We start from the raw sequence: 17,631 nt of genomic DNA, 5'->3' as shown, positions 1-17,631 counted from the left end.
GAATGTTATTTCAATTCTTTAAAAAACCTCAGGTATTATATTGATTAATGAACAAACACGTGAAAACACAAAATCAATACCGTTCTAATAAGAATATCAATATACGACACCCTCGCACAGCTGTGAGCGTGTAAGCTGTGCCTTGCGTGGCCTACCTCAGATTCACTTTACTTTAACATAGCCAGTAGGATTTGTCATCAACACCTGTTAAACATGCTCCAGAAGACAGTAAACCGTGGTTTTATCCTTCTGGTTTCCTCTGTACTGGTGTGTATTGGTTTTATCATATTTTGCGGTAAGTGTCAAACTTTTTAATAATACATGACAGATTTACAACATGCGCTTGGTTGTATTTCAAAACGATTTCATACTGAGTATCGTAATAATGTTATAGCGTCTGATTTGAAGCTTCCGAGCAAGAGAATAGAAACTGAAGGTAGTATTACAAAAGTTTCCCCTCCAATGTGTGTTATGGTGTCAGTGATTTTCCGCGATCCATTCATACAAATTTCACCACTATTTATATCTAAATATACACCTAATGGAATCTGTTTCAAGACTGATTATCCTCTGGCGTTGACGGTTTACATTTCTATATGCATGGATTCGTTGTCTTCATTACTGTCAACCACACACGTTAAACTATATCTGTTCGTCAGAATTAAAGTTTGGCTATTCCTTCACTCCTTGCAAGCGTTTGCAAACCACCATCGTTATTCAATTTGGCATTGCGTTGCACATAGTATTATATATTAATTCAACTGATTTACCTTTCACAGACGAAGTAATCACATATTCCCAGTGATGTAAAGCACCGTCTCTGGATTTTATTTTTAATCACATTTCATGTCATCCTTCTCCTTTAAAGAGATGAGGTTTTCAAAAGAAAATTCAAGAACTCGATTACAGACAGTGGAAGTATTGTTGGAACAGAAGCAGGAAACTCTCGGGGCCCCTTACAGAAGTTACAGAGAACTATTGAGAGATAAGGAAAATGAAATAGCAGAAATTTCAAACAGATATAAACTTGCAAAGGCGAGAATACTAAACCTTTTTCTGAATCTTGAAACTCGGAGAAATAGTTCACAGGACCTTCCAGTGATATATGCCATTACACCAACATACGCACGCAGTCAACAAAAGGCCGAACTTACAAGGCTATCTCAGACGTTTCTTCACATGTCCAGTTTTCACTGGATTGTGGTGGAAGATTCTAGGAATAAATCTCGGTTAGTCGCCAACTTGTTAAGAAACTGTGGTGTGTCATACACACATTTGTGTGTGTTGACACCTTCAAACTCCCAGTTAAATATTAGTGGTCTCGTGAGACAATCAACAAAAGGAGTGGAACAAAGAAACCTTGGGATATCTTGGCTGCGGAAAAACGTGGACCCGGAAACTCAGCCTGGTGTTGTATATTTTGCTGATGATGATAACACGTACGACTTGCGAATTTTTGCAGAGGTAAAATCTTACATGACAAATACCAGGAAAGTGGGGAAACCTATGGTTGTAATTTGCGATTTCCTGTTTCAGTGTGCTCTGTAGTTGTTTTATTTTAGAATAAGAACGATTTTAGTTTTTACATAAAATATATGACTATTGTTGAAGTTCTTTTGATTGCCTCCTTTATCTGCCTTACACGTGCTCGCGGGTTTCACCAAAATGGTCAACGTTTAAGACTTCCATCACTTAGGACGTTCCTCCCACATCAAGCTTGTACACCGTGATATTAGTGAAAAACTGTCCAAACTCCCTCGGTATCTCCTTCAATTCAAGAATGAAACTTATTACATTAATAACCATTTGTTTGTTTCACAAATTATAAACACTCGTGTGTTTCCCGTGTACGTAGATGCGGCGGACTCGGAAGGTTTCTGTATGGCCTGTTGCATTTGCTGGAAATCAAAGATATGAAGCGCCTATTGTGAAGAATGGAAAGGTAGAATAACATTTATTGTATATTCAGTCATGAATAAGTGAAATATCAATTTTTAAACTTATCCTAACTCACACTATGCATTTCTCTTTTATCTTTCGATTCTGAGTGGAAACGTATCTGAAATAAAGGTTTCCAGCTTCTAAAGTTAATTAACCCTGTCATACCTCACATCGCCACGGTCACGTTCCAGATCTCGGTCATGCGCGCTATGCATGCTGGTTGACCTTTTTTGCACTGATCACGTGTCTATCCCAGTCAACTCATTCTCTTTCAAATCGCCACGCAGTGGTGACGTGTTGTTATTGCAGGAATCCATTTTGGGTTTTTCTTTTTCGCTTGTAAGCGATCTTCAAAAATGTTTCGTCTAATTGCCTGCAAATTTACTTATATCCCTGTTTGGGATAGTTATTCTTCATAATGGACGAGCAGTCCACACGGAGACCTGTCTGCACTTTGTGCCGACGTGTTTTCCCTACGTCTGACCCTCATGCCCAATGTTCGGATTGTCGTGGATTATGCAGTTTTTTAGAGCGTTGCGAGCTCTGCTCCGATGAATCCTTCAAACTGTACCTTCATAAATGTCGGCGTCGGGTGTCAGATCGTCTCTCTAAGACTGTAGAAAAATCCAGGAAAGCCAAGAAAACACCGGTCAAGAAAGCGAGATCGGCCCGATCACCATCACTGGCGGGCCAGAATACTATGGATCAAACTTGTCCCATGATCTCGTTAGATGATGAGGAAGTCTCTGACTCTTTTCTCCAAGACGACATGTCTAAGGTATCCACGAAACCACTTTCAAAGCCGAACCTACCGTCCACATCCCGAGACTCGGACATTCGACGAGTCCTCAGGTTAGACACGAGTGTGGATGACGGGCTTACGTCAGCCAACGTATCGAACCCGACTGAGGTTCGTACTTTCGACTCGTCGTGTTCTACGACTAACATGGTGCTCGCTACTGTTTTACCTTCGGAGGGTACACATAGTACTGTACCTCGGTCAACCCTATAAGTTCGGTCCGTCGTTCGAAATCTCCCATACGACGATCTTCGCAGGATCGATCCTCTCAAGACCAGGAGTCGTATGGTGACATATCGGATCAAGGCTCACGAACCTCCCATTCCCGAGAGGATTCACATTCGTCCCGGGATCGACTAGCATCGACAGACAGTGCACTTTATTCAGTGCAATCAAAGGGGGATCGGCATTCAGACTGGGACCAACAGACACCGAGATGATTCACCGAACATCCCACCATCAAAGGTTCCTCGTACTTCCGAACCTCCAACTTCCGAACACCGAACCTCAGAACTTGGACCCACAACCTCGAACCTTGAACCCCAAACCTCGATCCTCCGAACTTCGAACCTCCAAACCTTGAGCCTCCGAACCTCGAACCTCCGAACCACATCGAACCTCCGAGCCTCATCTCACCTCCGAACATCACCGACCCTCCGTACCTCGTCAAACATCCGAACCTCGTCAAACATCCGAACCTCGTCGAACAAACGGACAAACACAAGAGATTCGAGCCTCGTCGAACCTCTGAGGTTCAACGAACATCATTGAACCAAATTTCGAAGGTCATACAGACTCCTAAGTATCGACACACTGCAAAGGAGGTTCAACGGGACACGAGAGATCATAAAACTCCAAGGAACGGAGACATTCGAGAGACATCCCTAATATGCGACGTTCACCTACATATCGTTACTCGTCTTATGACACGTGAGCGGATAATCGCTCATCCCCTTATCATGTCTCACACAGAGACTATTCAGACCCATCACGTCTAGGCTCGGAGGATGACGCTTCAACGAGTCTATTAGCCATTCATCCTACATGTCTCAATCTTCTCCTTCACTCATCCATCCGGAGTTTCGACCAAGATATTACCCTCACACTTTTTATTTTCATCAACGTGGTGAATACCCTTGGAACACTACTTCATATAGTGCCTATGCATAAGAGTTGGAACGATACCCAGACTACAGGGATCCCCATCCTCCATGGCATGGGTATCCTCATGATCCAGATTACAGACCTTATCGGTCAAGCCACATTTCCTCTTCTCGTCATGAGGATTCTCATCGGCGACATAGAGATAGACCACTCAGATTAGCTACCGTTAGTAGATCACCTTTACCTAAAGAGTTCTAGTTCACCTACTCGTCGTACCGGCCCCCCATCGCCATCTCCGGTTCAATGCCCCCTGGTTTCCTCTGAATCACAGACTCCTGCAACATCACAAGCTCCATCTCAAGCTATCCCTACATCATGGATACCTAGCGAACTTTCTGCTATTCCAGAAGAACAGATTCTTTCTCTGTTACAGGCTGTAACAGCAGCATGTCTTTTCCTCTTGCCACCACACCTCTGACGACGTGCAACCTCTCCAACTTTTCTGGCTCCCAAGAAAAAGAGTCCTCAACTACGTCTCATGTTCAACATGAAAACCTTCAACAAACTATACCTATAGACTCCTCCACACTTCCGCATGACATCAATCGCTCTACTACGAACGATTATTCATCCCGGCGACTTCATGATCAGGCTAGATATACAAGACGCGTACTTACTTATCCTGCCAGAGCACAGCCATTTTCTTCGGTTTGTGTTCCTAGGCCAACACTATCAATGGCGAGTGCTCCCATTTGGAATTTCTTCGGCACTGTGGCTATTTACTCGCCTCACAAAACCCATCGTCAGGTTCCTACACACTCGAGGCATCGTCTTAGAACGTACATTGACGACTGCATTCAAGCCAACAAGGACTCGAACACTCTACTTCATCACCTCGATTTCTCTCAACGCCTACTTCATCAACTAGGTTGGATCATCAACACAAAAAAGTCCGAAACTATTCCAACACAACGTCTCCAGTTCATCGGAGCCCTCTTCGACACGGGTCTGGGCAAGATGTTTGTTCCCCAAGATCGTTGGGAGAAAATCCAATGCCTCATTCTATTTGCACTCAAACAGCCACTTTTACGTGAATGGCAACAACTTCTCGGTCTCTTAACATCAGCACAAGCCCTCACCAAGAGAGGTCAACTTCACTTATGATCAGTCCGGTGCTTCCTCAAGCCCTTCCTTCAGGACGACGATTGTCAGGTTCTAATATCTCTTCCGCACCATCTACACCCACACCTCAAATGGTGGTTATCTCCATCAAATGTGTGCGAAGGAGTCTCCTTGCAACCATTCACCCCGACCCTCCACCTGTTCGTCGACGCCTCAACCGTCGGAGCTCATTGCCAAGACCCACAAGTGGTGGGGCGGTGGTCATTAGAAGAAAGCCAGCTTCACATCAACGATCTAGAATTCAAAGCAGTGACTCTGGCAGTGTCTCACTGGTCAACACTCCTTCAGTCCTCCACACTAATGATTCAGTCAGACAACCTATAGGTCGTGTGGTACATAAACAAGATGGGATCCACCAAGTCAACGTCACTTCTATCTCAAGCACTCGACCTCTTCAAACTAATCGACTCACTCAACATTCAAGTTTGAGCAAGACATATTCCCGGCATCGCCAACGTCATAGCCGACTCCCTGTCCCGACCCGACAAACCATCTCCCACGGAATGGCGTCTACATCCCGTGATTTTTCAGTGGATTTGCCAGTTATTTCCGTGCCCAGACGTCGACCTCTTCGCAAACCGCTTCAGTACTCAGCTATCCCGGTTCGTATCTCCTACCCCAGACCCCCTAGCCTGGGACTACGATGCGTAAGCAATCCCATGCGAAGGACTACATGCTTACGCCTTTCCCCCAACCGGCATTCTACATCGGGTTCTACAGAAGATATCAATGACCAATCGTGTCATTTTGGTCGCGCCCTACTGGCCAACACACAGTTGGTTCATAACGCTCATTCGTCTCGGAGACAGAAAGTATTACCATCTACCTCTAAGGGACGATCTTCTCTATCAACAACACTCTCAGCTCCGTCATCCGTCGCCAACAATCCTCAATCTATGCGTTTGGCGGATTTACAGAAATCATTGATAACTAAGGGTTATTCTGACGAGTGGCCAAGACCATTGCGGGGGCGCACAGGTCATCTACTAAAGCACTATATGACCATAAATGGAAGGCATTTGAATTGTATTGTCATTCACATGATATTTCCACACCTGCCACGGCATCCCTGCAAAAAAATTACTTAATACCTTCACTATCTTCAATCATCTCGTAAACTAAAAGGTTCGACTCTAGCTACCTATTTAGCTGCGATCAATTCTGTCATCGCAACTACAACGGGCACTAAGATTTCTACAATCGCCGAATTACCGAATTACAATCATTGATCAGATCAGATCATCACGTTTTCGACCACCAACTTGGGATCTAAACATCATACTTCGCCATCTAACTTCGGCCGAGTACGAACCTCTCGCAGAGAAAGATTTCGAACAGATTTCTTTGAAGACAGTTTTCCTTCTGGCCCTTGCAACGGCGGTTCGAGTGAGTGAAATTCACGCTTTAGACGTCAACAGAGTGCGTTTCGAACGAACTGCACATGGGAAATTATTTTGGGGACTACGATGGAACTTCATCGCCAAAAATTAACTCCCTGGTCAACCCGATCGACTATTCAGCGTCCAACCGTTGACTGCCCTCTTAAACCCTGACGAAGACATACCGTCGTGTCCGGTACGTGCTTTTCGAATCTATCTGGATGCGGCGAAACCACTTCGTCGATTACGTCAGAGGTTATTCATGGCGCCCCCTGCGGCAGCTACTATGGAAGTATCCCGTACCACAATCTCGTTTTGGATACGCTCAGTGATCCTTAAAGCCTACACCTTTGCTGGCCTACCTGCTCCAGTCGCATCTAATCCTCTTGAAACCCGTGCTGTCGCTTCCACCATGGCATTTCACAGTAATTGCTCTTTGACCACAATTATGGGGGGATGTTTTTGGAAATTTGATACCGTGTTCGCATCCCATTAGCTCCGAGACATCTCAGTGACGGACGTTCAAGGCCTTCACCAGTTTGGACCCTTGGTACTCGCACAACAGATCTCCAAGACACACCTGTGCAGATAGGGAGATGTATAACCAGATTTTCATTACATTACATCCTTCTCTATTCATAATCAACATTTGTCATGATTATTGGTGTATTCATTCAGGCTTCCCAGACTGAGTATCCGGTTAGAGGGTATAATCACTCTTCTGTAGAGACCTTGTAGAGATTAAATCACTGACATGATTGAGGGTTTGACGAAGCGATAAAAGAGATGCCGAGCGGGTCCAATCTATCGTCCTCTGGAGATAGGAATACCCCTTCTTGTAGATTCGACGACTGGATGTATACTCTCTCGAATATAAGTCGTACTCGTTCGTTTTAGACATGTGATTATGCTTGATTACGTTTGAACATGTTACACATATTGTACCCGACTTATTGTGTTTCAATTGTTCGCGTATCAGGATCTCAACATTCTTTGAGAGAGTTCTTCTTATCCTGTCTACGAGTTGTTGCTTTTTTTTTTTCTTACAACACTTAACTGTGTTACAGTATTAAGTATTGTACCACTGTTAAGTTCCAGCTTCCTCGTAAATATCCTACGGTTGTGATCTATAGACAAGGGAGTTGCGCCCCACCATCCAACCGTGGGATAAAATGCATAGTGTGAGATAGGATAAGTTTAAAAATTTGAAAATTTTATTATTAATTGTATATTTATATACTTGTCCTATCTCCCACGTTATATGCCCACCCGTCCATCCCCACATCGCAATTCCTTAGTCTATATGCTCTTGAAAGAGAATGAGTTGACTGGGATAGACACGTGATCAGTGCAAGAAGGTCAACCAGCATGCATAGCGCACATGACCCAGATCTGGGAGGTGACCGTGACGATGTGAGGTATGACAGGGTTAATTAACTTTAGAAGCTGGAAACTTTTATTTCAGATACGTTTCCACTCAGAATCGAAAGAAGAAAGAGAAATGCATAGTGTAAGATAGGATAAGTATGTTAACATACAGTTTATAATTTCATGTTCTTGGGGTTTGAAATTTGCCATAGATGTTTAAAACAAGGTGAGTTATTAGTTGCTTCTGTTACTGTACAGTGCAAATAACATTGCCATTCCTGGTATTAGGAGTATCCTGGTATGAAAGACCATTATATATTCTTCGGGTTTGGGATAGAAACACATGGAAAAAATATTTAAAATAGTAACAACCTTTTATTGCTCATGTTACAGTAAATATACCATTGCCATTGCTGGTATTTGAGCTACCTATAATTAGCGAATCATCCTTACGGAGTAAAGTACTTTGCAAGAAAAATCTTTTGAAAAGTGTCTGAAAATCTGATGTCTACACTGTTCCGGACTTATGATGTTCCACTGTCTAGGACCTTGTCGTTGATGCCACTCTGAAGCATTTTCTCTCACTACAGGTGACTGGTTGGCGGGTGAGCTTTGATCCAAGTCGAAAGTTCGCTATAGACATGGCAGGTTTTGCTATGAACCTTCATCTTTTCTTTGAACATCCTGATCTTCAATTCTCCCATTACACACGACCAGGATCTCAGGAATCCTATATCATCTCGAAGACCAATATAACCCTGAATGATCTTGAGCCTCTGGCTGATAACTGTACAAAGGTATGTATTGCCATGTTCTCACTCACTTGTTGAGACCGACTCTGTGGTCTAGTGGAAGAGCGTCCTTCCGCAGAGGGGAAGGCCCTGGCCGCGTTATACCAAAGGACGTGAAATGATGGTACTTGCTGTAACCCTGCAGGGGTAGTGGCATGATATCTCACTGGGCTAGCACTATAAAATCGGCATTAGTCCGGAATAGTTCAAGCAGCCACACACACATACATGCACGTTGCTATGTAAGTTCAATAATCTTGGACGCGACGTTGAGCCCCATTTCACCTCACCTTTGCATTTTCAGGTTATCAATCCCAGGTTATGTTCCTTGGTCTGTCAGCACTATACCATGTTTAAGGGTGTCACCGAAGCGTCGCCTATCCCCTTGTACCTGCTTCAATTCGTGCTTTCCACCCATATTAACTGACACGCTGTGATATAACTGAATTACTGTGCAAAGTCGCGTTAGCGTGAAATGACTCAACTTTACCAATTGCCACTTTCGAAGAATATTTTACGAGCTGATTATTTTACATGATGTTTCACTTCCAATGATTTGTTCTGATACAATACTGCTCAAAGCGTCAATCACATTCACTCATTCACTCTTTCTTTGACAGGTGCTTGTGTGGCACACTAGGACGCAAACCCCTCAATTTACAAAGGAAGATAAAACGAAGGTGAAATTCGACCATGGATCTAACTTCATTGTTGAAGTATAGTGAAGTCATATTATCCACGATATATATCATGTGGATAACACATATTTAATTTTGCTTTGATTTCGACATTAGAAGACAGGACACATGCTTTTGTTAAGGGAGACAACGCTTCATGGTCTTGTGATCACTCCACTGATTGGACTGCCGAAGAGTGCCCTGATGAGTGAATTATCATTTGTAAAATGTGCGAAAGTAATTGAAGGAAGGACAGGACACAATTCATACAGGTTGCATTTAGATATTCTTTTCATCAAACACTGCAAAGGATTTTGAATAGTCCCTTACATATTTAAATTAAAACTCATTTGACCAAGCATGGCTGGAGGACTGCCTTGTGACACTGACTTGTCTTTGCATATGTGTTTGACAGGTGCACCAGTTGTGCAGGATATGCTCATCTTTATACACACAGCCACCATTACTAGTTGATATTGATTCATTAACACGTGCTCATGATATAGTCTGAATTGTACAATCGACTCCGCTTTTATCACATATTTCTTGTGACTATGGAAAGGCTCCCTCTTCCATTTGTTTTTTGTCCTAAGGACTTGACACAGGGGAACATATTCCCAAGGCAAGGGAGTTAAATGACTTTAAAAGTCCACTTGCCGAACTAGGCTGCAATTATGAAGTCATGCATAGTCCGGTTAATAAACAACATGGCAACCGCCGTGCCGAATTTGTTCGATTGCAGGATTTGCATAGCATGTGTACTGTCAAGTGGGTGTCAACAGATATTTTCCAAGTATTTTCATGTTTTTAATCTAGCTACTCAAATGAGCGAGGTAAAAACCGTTCTATTACAATAAAGGTCTTTAATATCGATGAAATCGTCTTGATCGCCATTTTCTTTGAAGCAAGTGCAAGAGATAGGAGAGGTGGAATCTGAGTGGTCAGTAGGGGGACATGGAAGGGACATAACTCGTAATAGTCAATGGTGGCGCTAAAATCGAGCATAGAAATAGTTCGGCAATATATTTGTACAGTGTATACTTCAATTTACATGCACACTTACATTTCACTATATCAATGTAACCTTGAGCATTGACTCATGATTGTTTGATATATACAGTCTACAGTATTAACGGATGCCGAACATATTAATGAAAATGAAAATGAAAATGAAAATGAACACCCCAAGCTATAGTGCAACCTGCTAATATGTTCAGATGATATATTGAGATTACTACACGAGTGTTTCAAAGCCATTCGTCACCACTCGCCCATTTCCATAACCTGCAAGAAGACTCGTCCCCCGATCGATGAATGTTATGTGCGAAAATACGACAAACCAATCAGAATGCGCGTATGATTTCAAGTTCTTCGTCAAAGAATCCCTCAGAATTATTTTTTGATTTTACTTATGTCTTGCATCTAAAAATGTACCAAAGACACAGTTGGATGTTTTCAATCATACTGTATAATTTCGCACATCCCGATGTGGATTAAATTGCATCCGAAATACAATATATTATATGGGGAAATGTAAGTGAACCATTATGCAATGAGTTGACAATAGTTTAAGGTATGCCCGTTCGCGCTAAGACGGAACCCGGTCGCAAAAATGGCCATGAGCGGGGCACGAGTCGCTATTCGGCTTGTCCCGGCCACGAATGTTTCAAATCGTATCTCACTCGCTTAAACCACGGATCACAATTTATCAATGGGTAGATTTCTCGGCAGCATAAAGCCAACGGATAAAAACGATATCTGTTGGGGTCATATGCGGAATAGAGATGCAAATATCGAAGGGCAAGAAGGGACTACTGTCAGTGTTTGTAAACAAACATGGCGTCGCCCTTTTCATTCGGCGATCGAGTCAGAATCTGGATAAACTAAAGGGATAATTGCAATAATTACCAAAAGAACAGTCTAATATACTGAAAATCAATGTCCAACTGTGACGTAGCTAAGGCATTTCATATGTTTTGGCAACTTTGGAGATATGAATTTCGAAACAATTTTTGCGAGGGCACTAGGCCTAGCCAAGCGGGATCAGTAGCCATATCTGTGCTTGTAGATCTAGACCTCTGTGGCTTGAAACCTTTTCCACAAATTAAAATGGTTGGATTTGGCCGAAAAATGTTTGAATTGTTACCTTGTTTCGTTTTGTCGCTGTGTGTACATCTGACTGCACTTAACGTTATGACAGGACAGGCCGACTGTCAACAACGTCTGGACGTGTCCGTGAGGTCTGGCCTCAGACCACAATTAATTTCCTTCTTTGCTATCTACAGTGACATGACAGCCCACCATAATTATTATGGGTCGTAGACTAGGGTTAGAGTAGCTTCCCTTTGACAAAGGGCAGTTACTCTAGCGGACAGACCGATGGATTGCCGCGAAAGGCAAGTAAAAACAATTGTTGTTTTACGTATATGTTGCTTCACCACTGTATAAGAAACAGATTTCAGTTGGAACTATATTGGCTACTGTCACTGTGTGGCAGGATGTATATATTTGGGATTATTTTAAAAGTAGTTTAGTATAAACTTATCACATGGTGATGTTTACCATACCAGTAAGATTCATGTAGTTATATATCATTTATCAGGTCACGTAAGATACTGGATGACCAGTTTTGATGACATCTTGTGGTTTGGCCCCCGTCCCCTAGACGAGGTGAGGGTTACTTCCCTTAGTTATACATATATGTATGTCAACATGTCATGGCATAACTGTCTATACTATTTTAATGTTATATGCCTTAATATAGTATTATTTAATTGCTTTGTAGTGTATTCAGTGATATCATCCTCACTGAGGAGATATCCTCCATAACATGCTTTACCGAACTAAATGTAAAGTAAGTGTTCACATTATATCTTATTGATTGGTATATCAAACACATGTAATGGATGTATAATGGCAGTATTCTTTTAATGATCTATTGGTTATGATGTTTGCCTACATTTTGTAAATATTGTACTTTTGGGTTTCATCATCATCACAAACACTGATTGCACATGTGGACCATCATTGGAATAAATCCGGTTGTAAAAACAGCTTTTGTGTCTTTCCATTACCCTGCATAAGCCTCTGCGACAACTGACCGACTGACACATCACTTATTCCGTGACGTAATAAATATTAATGCGCGCATTCAAGGAAAACTTGCAATGTTTCGGTAATGTTTGTGAGAGATGGAAAGCGATTTTCAAGCATAGAATTAAAGAATGACATTTTATGATAAAGAGGTTATCACGCTTGTGTGTTTGGGGATGGTAAATATCCTGTATTAGGAATAAACACTAATGTTTATTCCGAATGCAGGACATTAACTATCCCCAAACACACAAGCGTGATAACCTCTATATACCCAAAAGTATGTAATATCAATACAGATATACAATCCTTAAACTCTTTAAACTATCAATATCAGAAACATTGATAAAAAAAACCCATTATATTTACATGTGAAGATAAAAAGGCATATTCTTCCCTTCAAGGTCTTCACGAACGGACTTTAAACTGTACTCTTCATCTCTAAATGCTCAACTCTTATAAGTTGTTATTTGAATATGTTATATTAAAGAAATATATACGACCAATGCTAGAGTATAACCTCTGGATTTTCCTTTGAAACATTAGCCGTAAAAGGCAAAACAAGGTGAAAATTATATGAAGATATGTGAATATTTATATATATAATACATACATCTTCTACTTGTAATACTCTAATATAAAGTTAATATTTCTACAATATATGAAATGTCAGAAAATTAAAACTTATTATATAAGGGTAACAACATTCCATCCAGTTAAATTATGTCATTTTAGACAAATATAAATACAATTACGATAGTAGAACACTCAGTCGTCTGATTGCTTTACTACCACTGGTCTGTTAAAATAGTCCTCACTTGCCAACTGTCATATTGTGATACCATTGAGTATCAATATTTTATTATGATATTGCCTCCTATACTACTCAACATGATCTAAGGACCGAAATAGCCATATGTAGTCAAGATGTGGCCTTTGGCAAATTTTAAGTGGTATACACACACTCATGAATTGTACCCTGTACCACTGTGAGTGGTTGGGGTGAAATAAAGAACTCGAACTTGAACTCCAAACGACCACCGCAAAGTCGGATACAAAATGATTCTGAATCAAACAATAATAATTTTAAAAACAACAAAAACATATTGATAGTCAAAGTTACCAGTTGAAATAAATAATCCACATCAAAGATATTTATTTTCTCGTCGATAACTCAATGGTGAAGTGGACATGATGCCTTTTGTAATTCATTTTGTTGCATTCATTCAATGATTGCTGTGTAGGATTTAGAGATATAATAAATTTAAAAGTTTAAGCATGATGTGGTGATGCGTGACCTGCATGAGACTCTGTGCGTGTGGCGATTTAACCAGCTTATTACGGTATCGATGGCGTAGATGAAATTATTTTGACTGCATATGTTTCAATTAGGCCAGCTTCATTCAGAGAAAGGTCGAATGTGTCACGGCCTCTCCAAAATGAAGCACGTTCAAGACTATGAATATCACCTACAGTTTACGGTCAGTTGATACTTTAATGACATGGTGTTAAGCATATATATGCGTCGGGGCGAGCTCAGCATTTGTGTGCGTCTATCAAAATGCAATTATTGCCGTGTTTGTATATATATAACGCGACAATAATTGCGTTTTGATAGACGCACACAAATGCTGAGCTCGCCCCGACGTATATATATATATTCACTAATAACACGGAAATAATTGCATTTTGCATAATTGCAATAAATGCAGCTTTCAAAACGTTTTATGGTAGACAGGGGAGGACAGTTCTGTATTCGACGCATCAGTGATAAAAAGGATGTACGATGCAATTCACTTTTTGTATTTGCCTTTGCATGTGCTTGTAACGTGTGACATCGATTTGGACAGGATATGCTCACCTTTCGCGAACACCTGGTTACAATCACTATTTGATAGTGATTCTCAACACATGCTCATGCTATAGTCGGAATGGACACTATGAAAATGGAAATGTTTTTGTCGTTTTACTTCCAAAAATGTTGAACAGAACAAAAGGTACAATGATGCAACGTTTCCGCATGGCTGAGACTACATGTATATGCGTGATGTTAGTTGTTATTTTTTTGTGAAACTGATAGCGACTAAAACATTTGCCATGATCATAAGAAATCCCTCCTAAAAGCTGAGTCTATTGTACGCTTTTGGCTATATCATAAACATTTGTTCATGAAACACTATCAATTAGTGATGACACTAGGTATTCGAGAAAAAGGTGAGCGTATCCTTCCTCACCGGTGGCATCCGTCACAAACTCATGCAAAGGCAAGTGAATTGATAACCTGAAAGCCATATCTGTGGTCGTTGTAAACAATACTGAAAAACAGTTATTCTTCCATGTACACAATAAACTACTTGTCGAGAAATTTCAGGTTAGCTTGATGCGCTTCTGAAACATATTGAGATAAAAGAAAGTCCTACCTCAAATAAACTTTTTTTCCCAAAGAAGGTGTATATATACATACCTAATGGAGATGAAAATATACAGACAATTGAGACTTCCTGCCGGTTCCACATTTAGTCGTATAAAACCTTTTAATCTTTAAAGACAAGGGAGGTTTTAGAGTGATTAACTTCAAACAATCACATTATGATAGTAAATTAATATCCACAGTTACTTTTAGCTGTGAGTATGTGCGCTGTTCACGACAAACACAATCGTAGCTATGACAACTGACATCTATGCCAAACACGCTCTTCACTCGGCTGTGTGTAGACTGATCATGATCAGGCATGTATTTACATGTGGTGAATTCACGGCCCCTTAAACGCATACATTATATATGAAGATATCTACTTAAAACACGTCCCATTTTAATTCTGGAAACCCAATAGTCCAGAAACCCTACGGTCTTTGCCCAGTCTCGGTCAAAGTTATTCACAAAATTAAACATGCTGTTTTCATGGGAACATACTAAGGAAGAAAAATGAAAAAAAAATGTTCAAAAACTCAATATTACACTTTGTCGCCCATGGGCCTGCCCATAGTCGAAGTGTGGCCTATGGGTAGGCCCATGGGCGAGAATATTTTCCTTTGCTCAAAATCCATGTTTTTGTTTCGCAAATACATAAATGTAGTTCTGTCAAGTATCATGGCACAAAATTTAACTCATTTTAACCTAATTCAACGATTTTATAGAGATGTTGAAATATTTCGCCCATGGGCGAGAAAAAGGTTTGGCCAATGGGCGAGAATATTTTTCTTTGCTCAAAACTCATGTTATTTTTTCCCAAATACATACAGGTGTTCTTACAAGTTTCATGACACATAATTTAACTCATTTTAACCTAACTCAACGATTATATAGCGTTATTGAAACATTTTGCCCATGGGCGAGAAAACGTTTGGCCCATGGGCGAGAATATGTTCCTTTGCCAAAAACTCATGTTTTTGTTTCCCAAATACATACAGGTGTTCTTACAAGTTTCATGACACATAATTTAACTCATTTTAACCTAATTCAACGATTTTATAGCGATATTGAAATACTTCGCCCTGGACGAGAAAACGTTAGGCCCATGGGCAAGAATATTTCCCTTTGCTCAAAATTCGTGGTTTTGTTTCGCATATACATAAAGGTGTTCTTAGAAAATTCATGACATATAATTTAACTCATTTCAACTTAATCCAATTATTTTACGGTGTTATTGAAATATTTCGCCCTGGACGAGATAGTCCGGCCCATGGGGCGAGAATATTTTCCTTTGCTCCACAGGTTTAGTTTCGAAAATACATAAAAGTGTGTCTACAAGCATGACACACGATTCAACTCATTTTTACTTAATTCAACTAATTTGTGGCGTTATCAAAATATTTCGTCAGTCACTTTAAAGCATTAACTAATTGTGTGCAAAGTATATTGTATCATGTGAATTATACTTTATATTATATCATTACATTACTATTTAAAAAGGGCCTTTGGTTGGAGGTTTACTTTATAGAAGTTTTCCAAATTTTACCTTTTTACATACTGTAACGATCTTTAATGAACCCGGGCCTAACTCTCAAAGCGTTTTGATAGTTTATCATACGAATTCATGCGCGTGTACTCCAATTCATTTGCGTTATTTTCCACAACATTAAAGTTTAGTTAGTTTCTTTATCATTTCACATTTTATGTCTCGTCTTTACATGACACTGAGCAATTAAGGGACACTGGGTATGCGGAGTATACCGTGATCTTGTTATTTCCTAAACCAATTAATACCCACATTGTCTAATTACTGGTGAGCCCAGATTGCCTAATCTGTGTGATCACTAATCCATGCGTTCTGCCGCAGTAGGTCATGTTGAGCAACGGGGAAGTCATAGCTGATTAAGCCTTAAACCAACATTGCTCTTCAGTGGGAATATTAGCGTTGTATAGCGTTCATCGTATTCCGACGACGTAAATCCAATCACTTATGTGTCTTTGGCAATACTCGAATATAGCTGTAACATTCACGAGCGCAGCGAAAAACAACAAACAAACTACATTCAGTTATAAAATTGTTCACTGCATGGTTTGAATACATGTTAGTGTGTAACTGAACACCAAGGGAAGTCACCTGCTGGTGTATCTCAGCTCATGGTCAATACGAACGTGTGGCTACACAATACCATTTTGGATTTAAACATTTGTTACATTTGACCACTTTCAAAATGGCATTGTGTATTCATAGCTTTCGGCCAGGGGATCCGTGCCAATTTACACTTGTCAGAGGGGTACACAAGGAACGTGATCTAGACTAGTAGGACTACTAGTTGTCAGACTTTCATGTTGTGGAAGCCTCGGTGGTTGAGTGGGTTAGATCGCTGACTTTGTGTGCTGGCGTATAGGTGCCTCACTCTGGCAGTGTGGGTTCGAATCCCGGATGGGACTCAACCCACAACAGTACGAGAATCTGTACTTCACGAAGAAAGTGTCATCCCAAATATTACATTTGTTAAATACAAACGTAGCTATTGAGAATATCAGCAAAGACAGTATGAGGACCGTACTAACGAAATGTCAAGCTACCTTCCCAAGTTGTTATACTCGCCATTCATGACAAGAAAAATCCCGTTTCCTGACGCTTAAAATAGTGTTTATATTAATTAAAAAGCACACATTTCGAAATATTCCAGTGTCCATACCGTCCACTATCCTTGAAGGATAATGATGACGTAGACGACAAAAACGACAACGACAACAACGATGTGCTGGATTGACTTTCAGAAAGCATATGATTCTGTCTGTTTGGGAATGTTTGGACATGTTGTAGAAATTTTCGTCAGTGTCCACATTGTCCACTATCCTGGAAGGTGTATCTTGCCAC

At 40.7% G+C, this 17,631-nt stretch overlaps 1 protein-coding gene across 1 annotated transcript; it reads left to right on the top strand.

Moving 5' to 3' along the window:
* Window positions 1-213: 213 nt before the first annotated feature.
* On the top strand, window positions 214-9,286 carry LOC139460570 (galactosylgalactosylxylosylprotein 3-beta-glucuronosyltransferase 1-like). The gene is made up of 5 exons (XM_071242039.1): window positions 214-295; window positions 869-1,464; window positions 1,856-1,942; window positions 8,364-8,570; window positions 9,185-9,286. The coding sequence occupies exons 1-5, from the start codon at window positions 214-216 to the stop codon at window positions 9,284-9,286; spliced, it is 1,074 nt and encodes a 357-aa protein (XP_071098140.1).
* Window positions 9,287-17,631: the final 8,345 nt, after the last annotated feature.

Source organism: Haliotis cracherodii, unplaced genomic scaffold (assembly GCF_022045235.1).
Source record: "Haliotis cracherodii isolate W230 unplaced genomic scaffold, xgHalCrac1.p SCAF_14, whole genome shotgun sequence".
In the NCBI taxonomy this organism is placed as follows: domain Eukaryota; kingdom Metazoa; phylum Mollusca; class Gastropoda; order Lepetellida; family Haliotidae; genus Haliotis; species Haliotis cracherodii.
Note: the sequence above shows the minus strand (reverse complement) of the source record. Positions and strands in the feature narration are given on the sequence as shown.